Raw genomic sequence first — 26494 nt, 5'->3', positions numbered from 1 at the left:
GGAGGCGGCGGGGCCGGGGCCAGGGGCGGGCGGAGGGCGGCTCCTCGGCCGCGCCCCGCGGGCTGGACCTGCCCGGCGCTCCGGGCATCAGCGGGGACACCGGCGTCCCCGGGGTGCCCGCCGGTGGCGAGCTCTGCCCGGGCGGCTCCCACGGGAGCAGGCGTTTTCCCGCGGCCCCAGGGCGCTTCCCCGGCCTCGGTGCCAATAGCGTGTGTTACACACTTGTAATTTCCGCACGGGACTCGGTAACGGGGACAGCCCGCAGCAGCCTCCCGTGGGCACGGCGAGCCGCAAGACAAGTGACGTTGCAGTATCACCTCCAAACTATTTTTCTGATTACAGGTCTGTTAAAGATGCCATATTAATAACGTGCGCGAAGATGTGCCTGTGAAGACGCTACGCAAAAGAATGCTGTTTAAGTAGCGTGTTTCAGAAACAGGTAACACTGAGGATTAAGATTTTTGTTGGCATTTCTTTCCTCTCCAACAATAATTTGCCTCTTGTATCTCTTTATTGCACCTGCATTGGAGCCTGTCACATCACATCATTCAGCAGCGCTCTCTACACCTTTTGATTTCCAGGGAAGTGAAGCACTGTGTAGGCAAAAAAAGACTGGAAAACATCAGGAGGGATGTTTCAGCTGCAAATGAATTTAAGCATATGGCATTACACTTTGTGTTACCTTTGCTGGACACTGCTGGAGGAAGAGTTGAAATCATACACATCAGGGTCTAAGATCTTATTGACCAATTGGAATCTATCCAGAAAGGAAATCAATTAAAATCCATTACTTGCACCACACAGGGTCTTCCAGGCATCTAAAGAATTGTGATAGTCAGTGTTATTTTACAAACTGTGCAGGTTGGATAGGAATTATATATGATATAATCGTTAAGTGCAAACTGTATACAATGGTTCTTGTTCTGTATTATTAATTACCATTAATCACCTGAGATGTGCTTACACCTACGTTCTGCTTCCAGCAGCAGCAGCTAAACTTCTGCTCTTGAATGTAACCCAGGACTTTAACAGTCAGCTTCAAGTTACTGAGTTAAAGCTTGATTCCAGTTAGGAAATCTGAAGTTTTTGGAGCTTATATTTTTTGCGAACTGACTCAAATTTTAATTAGCGTTCATACCCTGGATTTTGCTTTTGCATCCTCTTCATTCTTGTTATCATGGTTTTAAATTTCATGCTATTGAGTTAATCTACAAAGGTACATAAGAAAAGACTCGCAACCTCTACTGTACTCAGTGCGATTTTTTTATGCAAGTAAGTTAGTAAAAGTGGCCAAACCATTTTGTAGTTACCGCTTTCATTTCTTAACTCTAACCCTTATAAGCCTCAAACACGAAAGCAGAAATTTTTCTGAACAACTATTAGGAGTTTGATGGACAGCAGGAGAAAAGGCACTTGTTTTTCTGAAAGGTAGAAGGTTGGAAAGTATTTTTTCTTTTTGCAGGCCTCTATATTTATGTCAAAAATATAGAGATACAGGAGACACAGATACAGCAAATATAGAATACAAGTTTTATTTCCTATTCTCTCAAAACTATTTTGGGGATAAATGAAACACTTTGAAAAAAAAAAAAAAAACACTAAAAAACCTCCACGAAATAGAGAATGTAAAAGACTGCTTACATGTAAAAATGCAATTTTATGAACTCGTATCTCAGCATGTTCTGAATCTGCTAATGAGAACATCAAAGGAGTCAGCATTACATTAGCTATACTGAAGAGAAAGAAACAGACTGGTGACTGAGTATGGAACATCACAGAACAAGCTATGACACATGAAACGTGAGGCTTGAGAATAGTGTGGAAATTACACTGACGTGCTATTTGTTGACTTAAGAAACTTCCTTGATTTAAGCATCACAGTTCATATGAATCGTTGGCCCTTAAGATCAAGCACGCAGGGCAGCCAAGCCTGGGTGCGAGCAAAGCCCACAGCCACGTGGTTTACTGCTACACCTTATGTTCTCACTGTCTCCATGCGTACTCATGTATATGTTTATGTATATTGTATATGTATATTATTTATATGTATATTCTATGATTATATTTTTTGATCTGAGATGTATGTTATGTATTTTTCGATCTGAAATGATTTAGGGTTCTTTTCTGGACAATTGCTTGAGCTGTGATCCAAGCTGTCTGTCCTACACGCAGGATTGTGGGAAGAGTAGTGAAAGCAGTCTTAGTGCTGTAGTATATTCCCTTGTATCTTTTCTGGAAAACTAGTGAGTTGTAGCCTGAGTAAGAAGGACCTGTAACTGGTACATTAGTATCATTACCTGAACAAACTTCCATTTAATGAGCTTAAGAGTGGATAAGATGAGCACAGCTAACTTTCACTATAGAAAAAGTTTAAGTTTTTTTAACAACTGTGGCCGGGACATTTGTAACAGGTCAGACTTTACTAAGTAAATGACCAAAACATGGCTTTCAGCAGCTCAGGGGGAAATAACTCAAGACCAGATTTGAATACAGTGAAATCAGCCAGGGAATTCTCAGGTCTTCAGTGCTGCTTACTAAGTACATGTCATACTGAGAGGAAAACAATGATTTATTATTTTGAAAGAGTGTGCATATTGTACTACTGGTATATGCAAGAAAAAGTTTAAAAGAATAGTTGTTCCACAGATATTAATGGCATTTTTTTTAAGAAAGAAACCAAACATTGAGGCGAATTGTATTCTGTATCCATCAAAATGATAGTCAAAGAGATAAGGGCTCAGGATGACTTAGAATAAATCCTTGGGTTTCAGTTTGTCTCTCTGTTACAAGTTATATTAATAAATTAATAATGATGGAGTTTCTTGCATAGGAAAGCCTGCCTACTACGGCAACTTTGGCTTTTAATAATTTATTGCGTCTTGTTTATTCCCCATCTTAAAGCTGCCTGCTATGCAATACCCTTTATCTAGGAGGCATCTAATAGGACATTCATGCCTACATCAAGAAGTAAAAAAAAAGCAGACAGAAATCATGGGGAGAGCAAACTCAAAATGGACAGCTGCCAAAATAGTAGAAGAAAGGACTAATGTACTGGGAGGTAAAGTGGGAGCACTGTGGGACACCGCAGTTTCCCCTGGAATGTGTGACATGACTCAGGTGGTGCTTCCTGCCCCATCCCTGCATGGGCTAGCAGAAATCTGTTAATATTCAGGATGACAGTGACAAGAATCAGTTTAGAGGCTCAATTTAATTTCCAGGCTTTCTGTAAGCTCATCTTTGTCTGTTAGCCTTGTTTAATACTCATGGCTATTTAACCTACTAACACAATACTGAATGCTAAGCTGTACCAGTTCCAAAGCCAGTTGCTCATTTGCAGTTTCAGTTTGCCCATGGGCAGATAAGCTCCACGAAGGCAGACTCCTGCTGGCAGTTCACTAAATGACCTTAAAGATGACCTCCAATTTGGTTTGAATGAGAGCTACATTCGCTACACCAAGAAAAGTGTTCAAAAACCAGTCTGTGAATTTCAGAATATGTCCAGAATGTGGCTAATGGATAGAAAACAAACGAAACAAGTAGTGTAACCAGATTATGGCTTGTTAGCTATTACAGGGCTTGCAAGTGATACAAACACAGTGAGCCACTGCTGCGTACCACAGTCCTCCCTCTCCCTTTGTTCCAGAGCATGTCTGGTGTGCTGGGGCTCATGCAGGGGAAACAACCACCACGTTAGTGGGCACTTATCAGTGAGACATTCTACAGATATGTGGCATATGGCCTGGACATAACACCATGTCTGGTCCCCAAAGTCTGTATTTAGAGTGATGCTGGAGTTAGTTACAAGCCATGGATACTGTGGTGTGGAGAATCACACAGCTGAGGGACAAGAGCTGCCGGGTATTGCTGGGTACCAGTTGTGTCTGGGTGCCAAAGGGGACAGGTGATTCCGGGCAGGTACAGGCTCCTATGTTCCCAGCAGATGCAGTCTGTATGAGAATTCTCATGATGCCTATCCATTTCCTACCTGGAAAGGAAAAGTCATTTGTTCTGAAAAGAATATGTGCCAAAATAGAGTGAGCCAAACTTGTTACCTTGCTCAGCAGCACCAAGTGTTTCTACACTGATGCACAGTAACTTGCTCCTTAGCTACGTCCTCAGCAGTGCCAGGGCCTGATCCAGGCCAGGGAGCCTGGATCAGGCAGCAAGGACAGTCATAGGAGAGTACTCAAGCCTGTGCTCTAGCTCCCTCCAGTTTGCTAAAGGGGAAAGCCTGCTGAGCACTGGACCCAGTTGTTCACACCACTTACATGTTTACCTTTTTCCCAGCTCCGCTTTCAATTACTCCCTTCAGGCTTCTGTGGAGCAGCTAGCCCCAGTATGGATGCACATGAATCCATGCCAATCAGCCTTCTTTCCCTCAGCAGTATAGATGGGCTGTGCTTAGTGATGCTTAACACAAACTTCTCAAACTGAGATCTTGACTGCAGACATTCAGCAGAGCCTATCCATTTTTTAACTAACTTCTTCCTTGGGCAAGGCATTGCTTAGGTTTTTCAGGAACAGTCCTTGTAAAGTCTTCAGCACAAGGGTACACCATAGTCATGATAAAACCAATTATGCTAAAATAATGTTAATACTGGACCTAAAGGAGGAAATTCAGTATCTTAAGTTACTAAAATATATAAAGTGCAGTGTTATCAGTATCTCAGTAATTTTAAAATCTTGTTGAATTAAATTAACAGGGAAAACTTTGGTGGGAGCAAACTCATCTAATGATTGAAGTTTAAAATATGGCACTTTTTTCCAGCTCTGAATATATGCCTGCATTTTTTCTCACCAGTTAGAGCCAAAAGAGAGTACTTTGATGATAGATGTTCAATTTCAGCTTGGAAAAAGCTTATTTTATTTGCACTTACCTCATTACTACAGAGACATCTTATAAAAAGTAGGCGAATATGTTTCACAAATGTTACCGTCTGTCAGAAAGTTATGTATTCATGTTCCTTTTATAGCACTGACACAGGAAAATACCAGGAGAAGACATAAAAGTGTCATAGGCAGTGCTTGGTGCTGGGATGTTGAGATGACCCGGTTTAGGCCCAGTATGCAGCCACCCTGTGCCAGCTGGCAGCCAGGACATCCCAGAGGCTGGAGCCCCTCGTGTCTTTAAGACCCAGGGGCAAGGGCTGGTAAAAAGAGGCTTCCTGGGTATGTTGATTCACTTAAAACCCATTTTTGCTTTTGATTCTTAAATGGTCAGCTATTAATTTTTAATTTCCGTGAATGTAAAACTTGACTCCATTTGATTCACTGCAATCTGGCATCCCCTGAGGGGTTTTATGGGGGTTTTTTTCCATTTCTTCCACAGTTTACAGCTTGCCTCAGCATAGTGATGCATTGTACTGTGAAATGATACAATTTAATTTATAGTTGAACTGACACTGCAGCTTGAGGATTAAAAAGTCTGAAGTGTTTCATATTGTCTCCTAAAAAATCTTAGAGAGCCTGGAATGATTAAACTGCAGCACAGTCTGCAGAAGAAAATATTATTTTATATCTAGACTGGGATCTATCTGGGATCTAGCCTAGGCCTTGGATCACCTCCTGCCTGATATTTTCATAAAAATCCAGCTGACCCTGAAAGAAAAACTCTAAAATACTTGATGAGTTTTTCCTCATCTATCTCATCCCAGTTCAGTGGCTGGGATGCTTACAACTTTTAAAACTTTACTGAGGAAATGACACACATCAAAAGCCTTTCTCTCTGTTTGAATTTGACATTGTCTGTACGAGGCTTTATACACTAGGAAGCTTTTGAAAGCTCTAACTTAATGCTCTGTAAGAGGAAATGAATCCATAAACCCTGAAGGACAGGCACATTCAATCAATATAAACAAGTGCTCTAAACTTCAGTAATTTAAGCTTCCTTATAGTTTGATTCATTTGTATAAAACATATTCTGTTTCTTTGAGAGGGTTCTTTCTATATGTGTATTAAGAAACATCAATACAATTTAACAGGTTTGAAGAATAATGTACTGGTATTATGAAATTTAAACTTTTGTCAAGAAGCTCAGCATCTACTATTCTGTCTTCAGAGAACCACTATTTCAAAAAAGTCACAACTGTATTTTAATTCCTACTATAGAGGGTTGTTTTCTCACACATTTCCTCTATTTCCATGTCATTTCATTACTTCTTTGTGAAGAACATGAAAATAAATAAAAGAAACCTATTAATTGGGTCATCTTCTTGGGATTCTACAGAAGTAAGTTCCTCTGAGGTGTGAGCACCTTGGAATCCTCAGGAGTTCACGTACAGAAAAAAATACAGACTCACTAAGCAGACCAGACTTCTGTGTTCCTTGTACTTCTCTGTGGTTTAGTTCTAACATAGGCTGTTTAGCTGAATATTGCAATAACATACTTTTTTAAAATATCAAAGAAAACCACTTTGATGATATATAATAGAATTAATTTGTCAGTCTGGTAATTTCAGAAGAAAAACTGCAAATTTTTGGAAGGATGAGAACACAAGTGCTTTTAACTCTGTTTTGAACATAACAATCAAAGGCAGTATGGGGCTTGGATGATGTTTCTGGCTCTTCTGTTTGCAAAATCCACTTTAATTAGTGGCAGTTTTATAAAGGGAATGCAAGACAGGTATTGGCCACAGGGTGCTTTGGAAAAAATACAAACTGTAAACTATAGACGGATATATGTAATTAGGGTTTAATAATAAAAATCAGTCATGCAGCACTTTCTACCAAAATGTAAGTGCTTTATAAATTCTAATTTAGCTACGAGATACAACTACCTCATTTTACAATGAGTGTTTATTATTAATCATGTTTAACGGCAGCACTGGCAGCCGAAGCGACCTTCTGAAGAACATACAAAAAGCAATAAAAAAATAACCTTTCTGCTAGTGTTTCCACTCATACCAGAAAAACATTTGTGAAGGTGGTCAGCCTTTTTTCCCCTCAGTTAGCTGCAGCTATTATTTTATGGAAGAAAACCTCCATACAAAGCAGTTTCAACTCCCAAGTCTCTACACCCTGGCACTGGCATTAAATTCACTGGCTTACTTGTTGTTTAGGGAGTTGACATCTTATAGTGATACCTTAACAGTGACAGTATTTTTCATATAGTGTCTTGTGTGACTTGTGAACTCCTCCTACAACAAACACAGCTCAGACACGGCCCTCCACACCATGCCCTCAGAAAGCAGCGCTGACAACTCAGCCCCTGCCCTGGGCAGAGGAACAGACGATCCAGGAGGCTGCAGCATCCCCTCGGTCCCAGCATGCCCAGCTCCGCGTGGGGCCTCGGGGCGGCTGAGCGGAGGAAAGCAGGAGGGACGCGGTAGCAGCAATGGGGTTTCCCGCCAGGAAAACCACGACGGCTCCCGGAGCGGGACAATGAAAACAAGCGGGAACTCCTCCGCCCTCACGGCCGCTGGCCCCGCCCCCCGCGCGCGCGCACTGCGTCCCTCCCTTCCCGGTACGTCACCCGCGCTCCGCCCAATCAGGAGCCGGGCTCAGGCGGCGCCAAAGCGGCAAAGGGCGGGCACGCGCCGGGGGTTCCCTCGGCCCCGCCCCCGGGGCTCCCCCCGCCACGTGACAGGGGCCGCGGCAGCCGCGCCGGGGGCGATGCCCGGCGGGAAGGTACCGGTGGCAGCGGGACGGGAGGAGAAGGGGCTCTGCCGGGACGAGACGGGACGAGACGGGGCGGTGCAGACCAGGGAGCACCGCCGTGGCCGTCCCTCAGGGCCGAGCTGTGGCGGCCCTTGTGCCGGGTCCTTGTGGCCTTGTGGCCTCCCCTCCCGACCCCGGGGCAGGGGGCGCGGGGGTAGGTGGGGGTGGCGGAGGAGCCATTGCCGCCCCGCTGCCCCCTCCGGTCCGGTTCCAAGGCGATACCAGTGCTGGCGACCCGCCGCGCTGGAGCGGGGGGCGGGAACACGGTCCTTCCCCCCGTCCCTGGTGTGCGCGGTTGCGCAACGCTGACAGTGCGATCCGTCCTCGCACAGCTGCTCCGGCGGGAGAGCGGGGCTCAGCCTGCTTGGAGATGGCAGTCAGGGAAAACGTGCAGGGAGAGTAAAACTGTGACGGGAGAAGAGACTTGTCAGAGCTGCCAGGATTAATATTGTTTTGAGCAGCTTCGCTTCTCCGCGTGGGTGTTGGAGTGGAGGGAGGAGAAGCACCCCGTGCTGTTTTTCAGTCTCCTTCCTTCGGTAGTTTGCTCGGCGCACTGGATGATCCCCGCAGGATGGCAATCAGGATGTGCTCTCTCTGATTTGCAGTGCTTATGCTAATGTTGAGGCACTGCTGGAAGGCAGACTACAAATGCCGTTTTTCGATATATAAATACAATTAGAGGTCAAATGACAGATCTGGTTCCTAAAGCATTTTGTTTAAAATGGTGCAAATATTCAACGGATTTTTAAATATAACCCCATTTAAAGTAAATTTTAATGGACGAAAATGTCAACAGCAAGCTTAAAAATAACCTGCTGTGTTTCATTTAAATTTCCTTGTAATACTGACACTATACACATTTTCTTCTGAAAGGTTTTAAGTCCTTGACTAGTGAAAAGCTGCACGTTTCAACTGCCGATATTTAACCAACCTTTGTTGCAACGTGATAGCAGCTTTTGATAATAGTAGTTTCTTTTGTAGACAAAGATAACGTTCCTTGTTACTTTATAACTTTTTTCACTGGTCAAATGAAAATAGAACAGTCCTGCCCACTTGCTGACTATTAATTAAAATGATTAAGAGGAATCCAACCTGATACCTAACAAAAAGCTATGATACTGTTATTGTATACTAAACATTTTGGATAACTAAATTTTGTGAAAGTTTTTCTAAAATACTTCTGTTTTAACCATTTTGATAGATTGCAGATTTCTCTCTAACTCCTTGGCGCCAGTTATTAATATAAAGTACCACTTCAATAGTATTCTTATTCCATGAGAGGTTTTTTTTCAATGTAAACACATAGTAATTTATACTTTTGCTTAAAAAAGGATGTATAGGTTAAAAAGTCCCAACATTCAAATGGTAAACTTATATACACCTAAGTATGTCAGTCAGTGATAATAACCTTTCATTGAGAGTAGTAAAAATCATGAACACAAAGAAAGGTTTTGAAACAGTGTTTTAAAAATTTTGGTCTCACATCAATAGCAATGGAAAAAGTATTGTGAGATTTTAATTTGGTTTTAATATTTCTTTTCTTTCCCGTGTGCATGCTGACATGTGGGGAAGGAGGCAGGTCATCATTGCTGTCATTGACTGTAGTCATCCAGTTTAGATTTTTTTCATGAGTGATTACAACTTGATGCAGACCTGTCTAGGGATGTCTGTGTTCTTGCGAATCATCTTTGGAAAATATGCGTGCTGGTTTTCATAGGAATGAAAAAATAATCTTGGCTGGGAAAAAAATACAGACTATGGCTTTAAGTACGCAACCTTTATTTAAATTCTCACTTGAGGGTTTAAAGTTCAAGGATGTTTTCTTATTAAATTAAAACTTCATTTTCTACCCAGGCACTAAAACCAGTAATTACACTTTCAGAAGCTCAATAGCATGACTACTGAGTTTTGTTGAAAATGAGATGCCTGTTGTCAAATTCAGTTTTGTTCTTTTTTAAAGTTGAACTTTTGAAGGCCAAGACTCCTCGCTTTTAGTTTATGAGTACTTTTCAGTGAAGTCTGTGAGGACAAAGGCAAAAGATGATGATGGCTGTTGCTCAGTGTTTGATATTTGTTTCTGTGTACTTTTATGCAATTGTTCCCCTCAAAGGTTTTTTTAAAAAAAAATCAAAAAGTCTCTGGTACCTAGAGCTGTGATTTTTCAGTACTTTTTCATTCTACTCTGTTTAGGAAGATTACAGTAGTTGCATTTGAATACTTTTGAGTGATGCTTAAGTGACATGACTAACTATTTGGATTTGTATGCTAGTAGCAGGAGTTCATGTAGTGAAATATTTTATTTTTGTCCTTCAGCTGATATTGTTTTTTGTGTTAGGGAAGGTGAAGCATCATGAAATGCCACTTGCATATGAGGTAGATAATATATAGGGTCTTGTGTTCCTGGGGATTCTTCTCATGGTTTTTGGAGCAGCCCCAAGAAAATGGGATTGTCTGGAGTGTAAAGGGTTGTGTAGTAAGTAGCCTTTAAGCATATGGTCCCAGTGACTTCATATAGGGTATTTCTGGGTAACAAGTGTTTGGTGTTAGTAACCATACAGATTGGTTGAGTGGAGATGTTCTAGATAGGAACATCTATTTAAAAATCAAATCCAATCCACCTGTCCCATACTTTTAGTAGTCTGTTGTGTAATCACTATGTATATTTATGTGTGCCTCTCTTTTCTTCACACCTGAACCTATGTAGGCTGACTTACTTTTGTCTCACTGGAAATAACGGAAGGAGTAATGGGGGAAGGTTTGCTTGCCATGCCTTTTATGAGGAGGGCTTGATCCTAATTCTGCTGACACCAACAGGAGTAATTAAAGTTTTTTCTATTCCTTTAGAAGGAACTGTTCCAGAGACAAAATGCAATGCTTTTGTGAGCAGAGATCAACAATTTCTTTATAAGGTAGCCATCTTAGCCTCTCCCTTTTTAACTCAAAAATTCAGAGGTCATATTTTGTCTTCTGACACCCTACTTAATTCTCAAGGTTTTTTGCCTGACTCTTTTTTTGTAATAAATCTTGATTTTATGATGTATGCTGGGTCTACATGCTCTATCTCTTTTGAGCCTGATTCAGTGGTGTTTTTTTTAATACCAATATCTTGTTTCAAGACACTTAACGCATGCCTTTAATAAATTACACAAGTTATTTTTTGTCTGCCCTAATTTTATTCCAAAGGAGAAAGATTCTTAACTTTGTGACTCAAGATTAAGAGAACTCACTGTTGTTGCTGCATTTCTTTGGGAGCAGCACAGCCTTCAGATTAGCTTCATTATAAATATTTACTCCTGAGAAGTAAGTTTCTTAAAATATTAGTTTCTCTGTTGTCTTGAAGCTGGCTGGGGCACAAGCCAAGAGCCTTTAAAACTTTGCCATTTCTGCATGCCATCTGATGTATTGCTGTGGCAAAAGTCCTTGGACACCAGACCTCTGTGCCAAGGTGGCCAAGGAAGAGTTACAGTGCCCTCCTCAACACGGGCACTGTCCCACCTTGCCCAAAGGCAAAGAGCTAAACAGAGGCCCCATAGGGCTGCTCCTGGCTCCCTTGCACCTGCTCCCAGGCCCATGACTGCACTGCCTTGGCCACGCTGTTACCGTGGTGCATTTGTGATTTGAAGCGTGGTGACACCAGCAGCATGTGCAAAGTGTAGTCACTGTATTTTCCTTCTGTTCGTTGCATAGTAGTCTTCATCCAGGCAGAACTCTCTGGTGTCACTGTGTCCCTGGGAATTTTTCTTCTGAATCATGTCTTGAATCCTTGTAGCTACGTATATCTGTACCTCCTTTCTATTACACCCAATTTTCACATTGCAGGTTTTTAGTAAGAATACATTTGTGTGATTTCCATTTATATCTGCACATAAACATTACTTCATGCATGTTGAAATGATGCACTTTTTACATGGCACACTTTTCCTTTAAAAAAAAGCTTGTTGTGTGTATGTATGTGTGTACAAGCACCCATACATACATATGCATACGTGCATTGCTACGAAGACAAATCCTCCTCTCAGTAACTGTGGATTATAGCTGTAGGTCCAGTTTCCCAAATTCACATCAGGTATTTATATGGAGAGATTTAAATTGACAAGGCGTTTGCAATGGGGGGAGTTGTCTTTACGGTTTGTTTTTTCAGTTTTTTTAAGATGGTCTAGGTTGTGGGAAATGGTGGAAAGATATTTGCATTAAAAGCACAGAGCTCAAAGCCACTGCTGTGAATATCAGCAATCATAAATCCTTCTCTTTCTCTTCCTCCAAATGGTGCCTGCCAGAAATTTGCAGTAGCTGAGGAAAATTTCATGTAGAGGGTGTATTTCTTTTACTTTCTTGGTTTCTGACTTCGGGGACTGTTTTCAATTTTTCTGTGACTATAATGGCTATAAATTTTTGTGTGGTGGTAGCAAAAACTCTTAGATTTTTCTTTACCTAGGGAGCAGATGCATGGTGAAACTGAGAGGTAATTAGCCAGAGCTGTCAGCAGTGCTGATGGTTCTTCAGGTTGTAAGTAACCTGACATGGTGTTAAGCAGCTGCTGGAGTGGTGCCACTGGTTCTTGTATCCTTTCTTTTGCTGCTATGCCAGCTGTAGGTAACTAGTGCTTTTTCCCAAAGAAGTTTTCTGACAGTTTGGTTCATTGTTGCTGTGTCTGCACAGAGTCTGGCAAGTGCCAAGTGCTTGGGAAGATGGGGAAGAGAGGACTCCAGTTGCTTCTGGTTTGTCATGGAACCATCTGCCCTGAGACAGCCCCATAATGCTGCTCTGAAAACCTGAGCAGCTCTGCCTTTTTTCAGGCTCGTGAAGTGCAAGATTAAATAACGCTCATCTGTCATTAAGTCGTTAACCATAAGAACTCTCTTTTTGCCTGTCACAGCCGTGACTGTTGTGCTTCTGAATTCCAGCTGTTTAAAAGTCACTTCCAGTGCCACTTCACACTGCACTGTAATAATCTCAATATATGTAACCATCTAAGCATAAACCCAGCTATTTGTTCTACTCATATTAGTCTGCTTTTTTTTAACCTTGTCACCTGTAAGCATGTCCTTTCTGTATGCACCCCAACCCCTCTTACTTGGGGAGAGGGAGTTAACATGTAGCCTTTATCCTGATTTTTATGTCATTCCCATAATCCGGACAGTTGTGCACCAGTGGACATACCTTGCATTCATCAAAACTGGAGCGTCCCATTTAAGAAATAAGCTTAGATGAACTTCATTTTATACTGTAAATCTTTGCAAAATGTATCTTGCAAAGTCTTCTCAAAGCTGCAAAAACAGGCATATAAGCAAGACTTCCAGGACTGGCTAAGGTTAAAAAGCAATCAACCAAAAAACCCCCAAAAAACCCCAAAAGACCAACTAACTCAAAACTAGAACCACAATGTGTTCTTGAGCCTTGTTGCCCTGCTGGCTGTACTGTTAACTCTGAGCCTGGCAGATGTCATCCAGTCTGGGGACATGGAGGTCAAGGAAATGACTCCAACTGGAGTGAGGCTTTGCTGTGATGTTTTGCAGTAGAACCAAAAAATGGGCCTTGATTTGTTTCAGTAACTAATATTTGCCCTGTCCATGCTTTCTTCAGTGCAAACGGAGAAGTATTTACTGAGAGGACATGGAAATTGAGGCTTGGGCCAGCATCTTCACTGGGAGGAAGGCAGAGCTTAAATTCTCTTTCTGTCAGTGCTGTAGCCTGCTTACCTGACATCATGTCCTTAAAATGCTGTTGATTCTATATTTAATACCACATCAGATTCAACGTTGTACTTCTCATATATCTGCGGGAGTAGTTATGGGGACAGTTTGACTTTGGTGACAATGACCTCTTGTAGTAGCTGCTTTGCAGTGTAAATGCCCCCAGCAGTTTTAGAAAAGGCTCTTAGCAAAATCAGTTACCATCAGAGGAAACTGCAAAGCCCATTTGTTTTATTTTTTCTTACCATGAGACAGAAGGACAGTATCATTGGAGGGGTGAAGTAAGATGCTGTTCACTGTACTTGTTTTGATCCTGTGAGCACAGAAAAATTCTGTGGAAAACAAATATGCATTGCCAGTTACAAAATGGACAGAAAGTGCTCTCAGGCACCTGGTGTGCTTCTTGGGGCTGTACTGTGCAGGGCCAGGAGCTGGATTTCGATGATCCTTTAGGGTCCCTTCCAAGTCAGGATATTCTATGATTCTACTTTTTTTTTAGTGTTATTTTTTGTGTGCATATGTTAGTTTGACATTGTAGTGGGTTGAGCCTGTCTGGATGCCAGGTACCCATTAAAGCCGCTCTCTTACTCCCCTCTGCAACTGGACAGAGGAGAGAAAATACAACAAAGAATTAATGAGTTGAGATAAGAGCAGGGAGAGGTCACTTACTGATGACCATCACAGGCAAAACAGACTCAAAGTGGGGATATTAATTAAACTGATTACTAACAGGATCAGAACAGAAGAGTGAGAAGTAAAATAATCTTAAAAATACCTTCCACCCTCCTCCCTGCTTCCAAGTTCTACCTCCTGCCCACCAGCAGTGCAGGGAGATGGGAATGGGGATTATGATCAGTTGTTTCTGCTGCTGCTCAGGGAGAGGAGTCCTTTCCCGGCTTCCCATGGGGTCCCTGCCACGGGAGACAATCCTTCACGAACCTTTCTGGTATGAATCCATCCCATGGGCAACAGTTCTTCATGAAACTGCTGTCCCGTGGGTCACTTTTCTGTGGGGTGCAGTCCTTCAGGCACAGGCTGCTCCAACGTGGGTCCCCCACAGGGCCACAACTCCTACCAGGAAAACCTGCTCTGGCGTGGGCTCCTCTCCCCATGGGTCAGCAGGTCCCTGCCAGGACCCTGCTCCATCATGGGCTCCCATGGGGTCACAGCCTCCTTTGGGCACCCACCTGCTCCAGTGTGGGCTCCTCCATGGGCTGCAGGTGGGTCTCTGCACCCCGATGGTCCTCCGTGGGCTGCAGGGGCACAGCTGTTCCACCATGGTCTGTACCACGGGTCGCAGGGGCCTCAGCTCTGGTGCCTGGAGCACCTCCTTCCCCTCCTTCTGCACTGACCTTGGTGTCTACATTCTTATTTACATCTTCTCACTCCGCTCTTCTCTGGCTGCATTTTTCATCTGCTCAATAACACTTCCCCCCCCTTCTTGACTATGTTACCTTGGAGGCGTTACTGTCATTCCTGATTGGCTCGGCCTTGGCCAGCGGCGGGTCTGTCCTGGAGCTGGCATTGGCCTCACCAGGCATTGGGGAAGCTTCTAGCAGCTTCTCACAGAAGCCACCCCTGTAGCCCCCACCCCCCTGCTACCAAAACCCAGCCACAGAAACCCAACACAGACATCTATGTTACAGTCCTGATTGACCAGTCTGGCTGAAAATGTGTGCTGATTAACTTAACTTTGGAGTAATACTTTTTTTATAGGTAGGAACTGTTGTTGCTTGATAGAAAGTATATAAGAAGAAGACAGATGTATTCAGGCAGATAATATAGTCAACATTTTGTGAGATAAGTTTCAGTAGCATACCAGGCTAAATTGTTTATCATGCTCAAGTTCACTTTTTATGTGTGAACTTTGTTGAATCTAAGAGATAGCTTTGGATGTGGTAATAGGCAATTCTCCCATCTTCAGCTAATTTCAGATGTTACAATCTGTTGCATTAAATTAACACTAGATGCAAAACCGAATCCTATTTCATGACTTATGTAATAATCCAAATGACTTCTGGCATCCTATGTAAGGGGAAGGCAGCAGATCATCTACTTTTTGGGGAGGCAGTGGTTATAAAACCAAATCTAATTCTTACAGCTAAAGAAGTTTGGGGGTTTCTTGTTTGGTTGGGTTTTTTTAATGGAGAACTGTATAGTGATATCTAGTTTGACCTGCTACATAAACAGAATTAAGTTAGATGTGAGTTTGAAGGAATTATTTATTTAAAGTGTATTTTACTGAGCTGTTCCTGTTTTACATAATGTTTTTAGCTTCACTGAGCAGCTATCAGGTACTATGAGATGTAGCTTAGACCAAAAGAAAGTGTACTAATCAAAAATTAAATTTACCCATGACATTGGTAGTGGTGTTATTACTTAGTGTTGCATGAAAAATGGTTGCAAATGTTTGAGACTTTTTTTTCCCCCAGCTCAATAAAAATTGGAATTTATGCTTGTAAATATTCAGAAAATACTGTGGGCAATCTAAATTAAGTAAATTTAACTTGAATAATGTGTATACTGTGTTTTTAATGGGTTTGCTTTTCCTCATAGCGGAAGAGACTTTGGAATGCAGAATGCACACCCTTCCCAGATGAGACACCCCTACATCTGAAAAAATCAAATGTCAGGACATCACTGGCTGCTACTTCGATTTCCAATGCGTGGCTTAGGTGTGGGGATGGTTTTCAGAGCACTTCAGTGCTGGAGGTAAAATGCTGACATAATGGTGTAAGAAAGAGATGCAAACTGGCAGTTAGTTTCCATGCTTGACTGAATAATAAGATGTTGCCTTTTTTTGTTGTTGTTTCCATATTGTTACAACTGTCAAAATAGACAAAAAATGGAAAGCACAGTTATATAAGGACATTGTCTTAACTTGTTGGTGTAACTTGCTGAGCATATGTTAATACATTATGTTCTAGATAGCACTTATCACTTAGAAAATTTCAATAATACACTGAAGGATGTGAAAGTGATTTGGCATTTGAGATGGACTGCTACATTTCCTAAAAATGTGGAACAAAAAGACTGTAGTTTGCATTGAAGGTTTTTTGCTAGATCTAAATAGTGTGTTTGCAATAGTGAATTCACTGTAGAAAATCCTGCTTTTTGATGACCCTGCAGATGTGGATCTTGGTGCTCTCTCAGATAATACATCAAATTATGCTTAACTTCTTGTGCGTGTGTTAGTCTTGTTGATCATGAACAGAGATGTTCAGCCAGCTCTTAGTGAGAAGTGTTTTGTGCTGAAAATCATTATCAACCAAGTTGCTTTTCTGTTTCTTTTTTCTGGTACTGACCGGTCACACTGTTGCATAGCTTGTGGGATTTAGTAAAAAACCAGGGACAGCATAACCAAATACTTCTTTCTGTAACCTTTGAATAGGGCACATGCTTTATCAAGCATGCTGTTGCTATGCACTTCTGACATTTTAATGCTGTAAATACTGGCTCTTGTTCTTCTCAAGGTCATATGTGATTCCTGTCATAGTCAAGTAAGTCTGTATGTTCCAAATCTTTGAAAATTCAGCTTTTATGTTGCTGTTCTCATGCTTTGATACCCTGTTCATTATATCACAGTCTAGTAGAAGATAGAAAAATTAATTTGAAATTGTGCTGCTGAGCTTTGGTGGGTGAATAACAACAGCTTTGAATATATTGATAGATGTTAAAATTATTTTTAATGTCTTAGTGATTAAATCTCTCCCTCTGTCTCTTTTTAATATAGTACCAGAGACCTACTAATAAGAAATCCAGGATTAAGAAGCATCTTGGACCACTGTCAACATCTGCTGAAAGTGCAGCAAGTATGTTATAGTTATTTCATGTTAGCATTGTCAGAGGATTATCACTTTGTTTTTTGCCTTTATTAAGGTAGAAGTTGGCATAATATACTGGTTACTTTCTTCTTCTGTTATTGTAATCAGAAGCTAATTTTTATAAGACACGGTCTCTTGCTATTGTTGTTGGTCTCTTCTCTTCACCTAGAGTGCCAAATATATTCTGCAAAGCTGTAGTCACTCAGCTATTGCTCTTGAACAGGTGAAAGAAGTGTCACTAATGCTATATATGGTTATAACAAGGACAGGATATTTAAATTCTTCACATTTTTAACAGGAGGGGATGAAAGATACCCCTTAGCTGTATAGATTGAGGGTAAAATTATTTTGTTTTCTGCTAGAGACAGACAAGCAGGCATGAGAAATAACATGCATTTTGTAAATATGAGCAATAGATAGAAAACCAGAATTTTGTCAACCTCCTGCTTTTACAATCTTCTATATGAACCTGAGTCATTTAATACTGTGATTTAAAAAAAAGAACTCCAAGCACAATAAAGAGAAGGAGGATTTATCAGTTCTTTCCCTTTTTGAGCCTGGAGGAAAGGAAAGAAAGAGGGGGTAGTGGCTTCTTCAGTCTCTACTTCTGCTTGGACTAGCAGCTGTGCTGTTTCTGTTGGACCTAAGTAGGTGACCTACTGGGCACTTGCTGTCTACCTTTTGGGGTTCTAGCTTTTCTAGATTTCTGAGAAGAACCTCTGTGTGTTGCAGGAGGAGATGTGGTTGTGTTTCTTGTGGGCCCTTCTGCCTAATTCCAAATCCCCGGTAATTGTCTAGCTTCCCATTTATATATAAAGTTTTAGTAGTGTTAAGAAGTGGAAAGTTCTGCCTTCCTATGATTACTAGTTCTATATACTTCATGCTAAGCATGAATCCTCTTTTCCTTGCTTTTGTTATTAAAAATGATGGAGAAAGGTATTTTGAGTTAAAATGTCTTACTTCGAAAACCCGACAGCTTTTCTTTGCAACTTCTGAAAAGTTGTGCTTTTCTTTCTCCCCCCTCCCCCTCAGGAAAAAACTGGAGAGTAGTCTCTACTGGTGAAATACTTTTATTCGTTTATTATTCATTGCATGAAATCAGAGAAATCCCAAACCCAGAATTCTAAGGACAGTCTTTATTTAAACCACTTACCATTTTACAAAGGCACATGGGGGAGGATTAGGACTGTGTATAGAGGACTAAATGTCAGATAGTCATGACTTGTCCTCATTCTGCTGAAGGACAAAGTGATAACCTCATTGTATAAAATGAAGTTTTACCATTTATTATGGAGAACCAAAAGGAAGATAATGCATGTATGTGTAAGAAATATGTGTGTTGATGCTTCAGGATTAATCTATGATGCCTGTAGCAGAACTGATAATTTTTTCTTATTAAAAATAGTATAGTTTAATTTTTAATAATTTTAAATCTAACAGAACTTCCTTTCTGTAACAATCTAACACTTTACTTTTTAATAGAAGCTTCTGCTGCTGCTGAAAGCTCTAGGGAAGCCAAGGACATAATATGGACCTCTAGTGGCAGTGATTTTTCAGATGATGAAAATAAAACATTGATTCCAAGGTTGCACAGCAAAAAAAATCGCGCTTCCAAAACAGAGGAATCGCCTAGCAGACATGATTTATTGTTGGAGGACAAAAGTAGTGAAGGTAAGTTCAAACGCAAGCAGATTTATCAAGAAACCTTCTGTCATCTTCAAGTGCTGTAATGAGAATACTCCGAGGTCATTCTGACAAAATGACATGATCTAATCCTGTTTTGGTTGAATCAGTTGGAGGGTTTTTTTCATAAATTTCATCTGGGTATAGAACAAGCTCTTGGTATAATTTATGTACAAAAACTTTAAACCTTAGAGTAAAGGAGCAAAGCTGGGGAGATTATATAACATTGAGTAAAGCGTGTCAGTTCATTTCAATATACTATAGTTTATTTGTACTATTTTATTTTCTGTGCTGTGGTACAGATTCTGGGGTTGTGAACAGCCTTCTCTGCCTGCCCTGTTCTGCAGGTGATATTGTTGTCTGCATCTACTGACTAGATGTGGCAGACTTTGCAGCTGCAGACAGCACCATGTTCTGTGGCACGCATTTTCATTTTGGTACACAGTATGCCTTGCTTTCCATGTTAGCTCTACTGTGAGCTAGCCATGAGTTTGGTTCTTAGGATTTCCTTTCTAATTCATGGAGCAGGAAACGGCAGAGGGGAGAGAAACTGATTAAAAAGTGTGCCTGACGACAGAAAAATCTTTACTTGTGTGCTGTATTATTACAAGCATTAGGATAATGTGTAAGTTGCATTAGAACTTGTTGGGAAGTATTTTCATTGTGAAAAATAAATAGCTTTGTATTACTTCACCCAGATCTGAAGCATTACAGCCAGATTTCACATTCTGGATGTCTGGCAAAGTGTTCAAAGACCATTATGAGCTGAACAAATGGATTGACTGATATACTTTTTGTGTGTGACTCTGGATAAACATGCTCCTTAGGTTTAAAACAAAAATGCAAAATCTTCCTCCTTTCATCCGTATTTTTATCACCAATTTAACACTGTCATTGACATACTGATGGTTATCTTTTGTAATTTCTAGTAATTTTCTTCTTTTTGAAATGGAAGGACTGTCCATTTTTTAAACTGCAATCTCTTGCTGACCAGAAATCTTTCTAACCTGCCATTAGTATCATTCTATTGCACTTGTCCCATGCAAGTGGGACCCTGCAGGCTTTAATATCTCTTTTTTTTTAAGAGACAATACACAGTCTTATTTTTAATCTTGTAAAATAGCAAAATTTAGTTTCTCTGTGTAATTGAAGAAACCTTGATGAATTATGTATCTATTTAAAGGTACTGAGAAAATCCAGTAATTTCTTGTTTTTATTCTAAACCCAAAAATATACTGAAAGCAGTGGGGAGTAAAAGAACTATGATTTCCACACTTTTTGGAGTGTGGAAACCATCATGCAGTATGTACAGTGCTGTAATTAGTGTATATCTTTGTGTGTGCATATATAGGTACAGTTGTAGAAACGGCTACGGTAGCTGAAAAAGTTATTTTTAAAAGTGACATTCCCTTTCATATGAAGTACTTTAGTGTGACAAGATAAAATGTGTTGTATTTTATTAAGGAATTTATACTGCTGTCACAAGGTGCACACAACTTGTCACACAGCTTGAAGAGAAACCTCTTGACCAGAAACCTGGTCACTAATGTCTGTGTTTAACATTTCTGATGAAGCTTTCACATAGTTAGAAGCAGAAGTGCATTCGTGTGTGTGACAAAGCAGGGAACACCAGATATGTATGTTTATTTGTCTGGGTCACTTCAGGCTTTGGAAGTTTGATAAAGAAACTAGTGATTTAGACTATGGTAGCACTGCCAAGTCCAGAAGGTACTACCACAGTTCCATGGATATGTATATCTGTCTGGAGTGTTCTGCAGGTGCCTTCTCACTCTGCTGCATCTTCCCTATACATGACTATTCTGGTGTTAGAAGTATGACATTTACAAAAGCAAAACCCAAAAAAGCTTTCATCCAGTCTCCTCTGAACATGCTCATTTATACAAAATACCTTGAGGTTATCCCTCTCAGTACCTTGTGGCACTCAGACCTGAAGATGAGGCTGCTATTGCAGTGCAGGTTTCCATGACCTTCATTAGATCCTCAGAGGTATGAGCGTACTTTTGGAGTTGCATTAAATACCACCTGGTCATGAGGATGGTGGAAGAAAAGTTCTGCATTTCTATCTGCATCTCTTTGTTTATTGCCATTTTGTTGTGGGTTTGTTTGTTGTTTTGGTTTTTTTAACTCTGTCTTTTCTTGTGCCTGTTTCTATTAATTTATCCTAAGCAATCTTCTCTCTGATGTGCTTAGAGGTTTGAATTGCAGACCTGTATGTTTAGGCATGGTGTTCTAGGAGGTGACCATTTAAACTAACTTCTTCATTCCTCTGTGAGGGTTACCACTAACAACAGATGTTAACTAACACTGTTTGAAGCATTTGCTTAGAACATCTAATTCTGAACAAGCACACTTGGAAACTCCAATACAACTGGGCAAAAAAGTCCCCTAATTAAACCATGGAAAAACTAGTAACTAAACTAAAAAAACCACCCTCTGTACCTGCGCAGTGCTTTGAAATCTTTTTTTTGTGTGTGTAATGTTTATCTTTCTTCACAGGAGATTTTATTCTAGTAGGATTTAGCTTTTTTGAGAGACAAAACAGTTAAAGATCAGTTGAACATAGGAAAAAAATTAACGTTGTATTTTTTGCTTCAATTTCAGGATAACTGTATTATTACTCTGACTTCATGCTTATAATAGATGGTGATTAAGCAAAAACTCTTTTTACCAATATTCTATTTTAGATGAATTGGAGTTCATCGACTGGGAGAATGATAGTGATTCTACCGATAAGTGCGATGGATCAGAAAAAGATACCAGCTTACTAGAGATATCAGACTCGGACTCTTGCACAAATATTAATTGTCTGCCTGTCAAAGAAGAGAATGATGAGCTTTGTAAGGTGAGAAACTTTCAAGTTTGAGAAAAAAGGCTTCTGCTATAATTACGAAAGGTATCCGTATTTGATTGCATTTAATTTGGGGGAATGTGACAATTTTGCTTATCTTATCTCTCCAAAAGGAATTCTGTACACAAGAGTTTCAAGGCATTTTCTCTGACTGGCAAACATCAAACCCAAGCCCCACACGTAGAGCTTGGTGGCGTGGTCACAGGGTGACCAAGGTGGGAAAGCATCTCTGGAGATTGTCTATCCTCTGCTCACAGTAGGGTCATCTGAAGCTGTCTGTTCAAGGCTGTGTCTGGTTGGATTTTGAGTATCTCCAAGAGTGGAGACTCCACAACTTCTCTGGGCAACAAGTGCCAGTGCTTGGTCACCCTTGCTATAAAGCAGTTTGTTCTTATGTTAAAATTTAATTTCTTTTACTTTCAATGTGTGTTCAGAAAGTTATCAGGTGGGTGGGTTTCTCAACAGAGATGTGATGATCTGGATTCTCTACAGCCTCTGGCTGCCTGTGATGAGTTGATGTCTGAATTTCCTGTAGTGTGGTGGGTGAGACAGTTTCATATTTCTCTTTAGTACTTTGAGATCGTGACTAAAAATTCAGGTATTTGGAATAGAATGTGTTCTGAGATCAATGATGAGGCATGAGACTAATTACTAATTAATTTTAGTCATGAGGATTGCAGACCTCGGAAAAGGGACAGCAGTAAAAATTGAATCTTATCAGCTAAGGTTTGGTACCATCCCCCCCCCCCCCCCCCCTTACTTTAGAAAATATATATTTATTTATAATGAAGGCATTCTACTATGTCAGCTCTAGATCTTTGTTTAGTACCTTACGGTGAAAGGACTTGCATTAAAATACTCCAAATGTGTCAGCACCCTAGGCCGAGATTAACATTTGGAATGGACTGCGAGTCACTGTCCCTGGAGGTGTTTAAGGAAAGAGTGAACGTCGCAACATGGTCGTGTAGACATCCTGTTGTTCAGTTATAGATTGGACTCGATGATGTCAGACGCCTTTTCCAAGCCGATTGATTCTGTGATTTACCCTCTGGTGCTGGGGGCTGGTGCCGCCCCGGGAGCCTCCGCGCCGGCAGCGCTCCCTGGGGTGTGATGGAGAGGCCGGGGCTCGCACGGGCGGGCAGAGCCGAGGGGCTGGGCTGTGACCCCGCTCGGAGGAGCCCAACCAGGGGAAAGGGGCAGCGCTCTCCTGGCAGCATCAGCAGGAGGGCGGGTGTCGGAGGATCCGGGAGGAGCCGGGGATCCGTACTGGAGCAGCCCAGCAGAGGGCACCGCAGGCCCGGGAAGCTCGGCCGGCGATGGGCAAGGGACGGGGAAAGCTGGTAGCGAAGTGAATTAAAGCCATACTAAAACCCGTTTAACTTTATGTATCGATTCTCTATTAGAATCCTCTTGAGTGAGTGTGGGTGGAGTGTGGTAGCGAGTTCTGCTTGCACAGGGGGGAAAGCAACCTCCAGTTTCCCCATGAATCAGCCCCATCACAGGGTCCTGCTGCCTTGCTGGGGCCGCAGCCAGACTCGCTGTTTCAAGCTGTGGCCCCTCACTACAAGAAGGGCATTAAGATGCTGGAGCGTGTTCAGAGAAGGGCAACCGAGCTGGTGGAGGGTCTGGAGCAAAAGTTGTACGAGGAACGTGGGGTTGTTTAGTCTGGAGAAGAGGAGGCTCAGGGGTGACCTTATCACTCTACAACTACCTGAAAGGAGGTTGTAGCCAGGTGAGGGTCAGTCTCCTAGGCAACTAGTGACAGGACGATAAGACATAGTCTTAAGCTGTGCCAGGAGTGATTTAGGTTGGAAATCAGGAGGAATTTCTTCACAGAAAGGGTGATTAGACATTGGAATGGGCTGTCTGCAGAAGTGGTGGAGTCACTGTCTCTGGAGGTGTTTAAGGAAAGACTGGACATGGTGCTTAGTGTCATGGTCTAGCTGACATAGTGCTGTTGGGTCATAGGTTGGACTCGATGATCTCAGAGGTCTTTTCCAGCCTAATTGATTCTATAGTTCTGTGAACATGTGTGACCTGGCTCTAATTTGACTCCTGTGGGTGTCAGTCCCACTTTAGCATCTGTAGCTTAGAGTTCAGCAAGGGTTAGCCAAGAGTTTTCAGGTTTGTGAAGAGCTGGTTTTATATGGCCCAAGTCACAGACTGCAGCATCAGAAGAGACTCCATGGTCTGTGTAAAGCTGTGAAAACAGAACTAGGATTTATGCAAGTGGTTGTTCTGCTTTTATTATACCAGTATGACTTACCCCAGTGTACGTGGAAAGTTGGATAAATATTACGAGACACATGTTAGAAAATGGTGCTCGTGAGAGGGTTTTTTGGGATGCAACCATACTTAAAAGTTTTTTAACCCTAACCACAATAGTTATGCTAGTACAGAAGATGTGGGAACATTAGGAATTTGAGGATGTCTCTACAGATTTCCCCTTTCCAGTTGGAGTGCCACACTGTGGAAATTTTCCTGGGTGGTCAGCATCACCAGAAAACTTTGTTCTGGGAATTCAGTGTATGCAGGAGGGTAAATCCCCAGTGATAGCTGTGCCTGTTGCAGTCTTTGTTTTGCTTTACTTGGGATAGGCTGTTTTCCTAAAAAAAAACCTGTGGGCAAGCTGTTTGAGAGGTTTCCAAGAAAGAATAGAAAAGTAATATTCACTATAGGAGGTCATTTACTGTATGAGTATTCTTTTAAATTTTGTGGCCTAGTTCATGGTGAGGGAAGCGGGAAAAAAGCCAAATGTTGATATAGCATAATTTTTGTGGTATTTAGTAAATCTCTAAAATCTAATGGAGTGTGTGGATAATCAAAAGACCATGAAATTTATTTTACCCCACTTCAAAATATGCCAAATACCAAGAGGTTCTGGAGGTTTAAGCTTGCTGCCAAAATATCTTTATGGTAGTATTTACCCTTGGTAGGAGTGCACTAGGTTTCTACTGGGAAATCTCAGAAGATTAATAACTATGACTTCCCCCCCCCTTATATACCAATATATCTAATTTAAAAATCACTTCTATTCGGTGATAATTAACGACATAGAAAAGCTTCATGTATTGTTTTGGTTGGAAGATAAAACTCTTGCTTATCTCTAGGGTGTAAAGCTACAGTCACGATTCAGTTTACGTTCCAAGTTCCTGTCCTCTGTCTTTCCTATCAACTCTCCACTTCTGATGTGTAAAGCTGCTTGAGGAAGGCAAGTTGAGACTGGTGTTGTGGTGAGCAGCTGTTACCTAATTTTTGGTTTCTGTTCAGTACAGAATTTTTGAAGAAAGCATGTGCAAGATGTGACAGAGCCATGCTTTATTTTTCTGTGGATATTTTTGGGTGATGGGAGAGTTATGTTAGCTTTCCTTTGACTTATAAGTGGTTGAATTTTTAAGATGTTGCAGGACAAAGATCTCACAAGACCTGATCTTAGAGTTCCTTGGCTTTCAGTTGCCAAGCCTTTTTTCTTGGCATACTAAAATAAAGATTAACCATTAATGTTAGTTTTTTCAGCATACATGTTTTCCCGGAGAGCGTCATGTAATCACCTCAAAATTTTAAAAAAATATATTTTTATGCATTGATAGTGACTACTTTTTGCCAGACTTGTGTAGAGACCTTGTCTCACAAGCTGAAATTCCATATTTTGTATGAATTGTTCATCTCTAAATTACTTTTAACTTCTAAATATTTTAATGCTAGGAATTAAATGAGTTTTCCTATAGATGAATTCATGTCTCCTGCCATACTGCTTCGTAAACTGGGAACTTTCTCTGGCCTCATGCACTGAGTGGCATTGTCTTCCCTAGTGGGATCCTTCCTCAAAACTTAAGTAGGCCAGCATTTTTATGGAGTATATAAGTTTGGTATTTTATAGAGTATGGTCTTTTCTTTTTGTCCTATATGTTAAATCTACTTACCATTTTCTGATGGGTAGCCAGATTTGCTTGCTTTATATGCAGAGCAAGTGAGATTTATCCCAGAATGGTGTGAGGAGAATTTTTCACCCTTTACATTGCTAATGTGTAGAAATTAGATTGTCTTATGCCCTTCCCATGCAGTGTTAATAAAGCTTAACTGGTTATAGCAGATCCTCTTTATCGCAGAGCACACTAATAAGCTTGTCTGCTGATCTTAACTTCTGATTTGGATGAAAATCCTTCAAAAAGTCATATGGTTAAGGGCTTGTTCCCTTTATATCATAGACCCATGGAATGGTTTGGGTTGGAAGGAACCTGAAAGATCATCTAGTTTCAACCCCTCTTCCGTGGACAGGAGACACCTTCTACTAGACCAGGTTGCTCCAAGCCCCATCCAACCTTGCCTTGAACACTTTCAGAGTTGGGACATCAACAACTTCTCTAGGCAACTTGTTCCAGTGTCTCAACACCCTCACAGTAAAGGTTTTCTTCCCAATATCTAACCTAAACCTACCCTCTTTCAGTTTGAAGCCTTGTCCTGTCACTGCACCCCCTTGTAAGGAGTCCCTCTCCAGCTCTCTCATAGGCACCTGGTAGATACTGGTATACATGTAGAGTGGCAGTATCCTCAAACTGTTGTGCTGTATGAAGATAGTCAACTGAAAAAGAGATTTGCCATATTTTTGTGTGTTTCAAAAATCTTAAATAAATCACTACCATATTCTCAGCTCTCTACTATCTTGTAGCCTGCGTGCTCTGACAGTGGGTGATCTGATGGGATGTTGATGAATATTGTGCAAAAATAATTTTAATGTTGTGCAAAAGATGTATTTTTGGGTTTTCCCT

The 26494-nt window shown here is 41.2% G+C and overlaps 1 protein-coding gene across 3 annotated transcripts in view; it reads left to right on the top strand.

Moving 5' to 3' along the window:
* The first annotated feature begins 7365 nt into the window (after positions 1–7365).
* SPIDR (scaffold protein involved in DNA repair) overlaps positions 7366–26494 on the top strand; it is a 199162-nt gene continuing 180033 nt past the window's right edge. For all 3 annotated transcript variants that reach the window (XM_064653609.1, XM_064653599.1, XM_064653617.1), the window contains exons 1-5: positions 7366–7626; positions 15906–16061; positions 17083–17161; positions 18656–18844; positions 21562–21719. In XM_064653609.1, the coding sequence (XP_064509679.1) occupies positions 7381–7626; positions 15906–16061; positions 17083–17161; positions 18656–18844; positions 21562–21719 (828 nt within the window). In that variant the 5' untranslated portion in view covers positions 7366–7380. The remainder of the gene's footprint in view (positions 7627–15905; positions 16062–17082; positions 17162–18655; positions 18845–21561; positions 21720–26494) is intronic.

The sequence above is a fragment of the Pseudopipra pipra genome, chromosome 1, assembly GCF_036250125.1.
Source record: "Pseudopipra pipra isolate bDixPip1 chromosome 1, bDixPip1.hap1, whole genome shotgun sequence".
NCBI lineage: Eukaryota > Metazoa > Chordata > Aves > Passeriformes > Pipridae > Pseudopipra > Pseudopipra pipra.
Note: the sequence above shows the minus strand (reverse complement) of the source record. Positions and strands in the feature narration are given on the sequence as shown.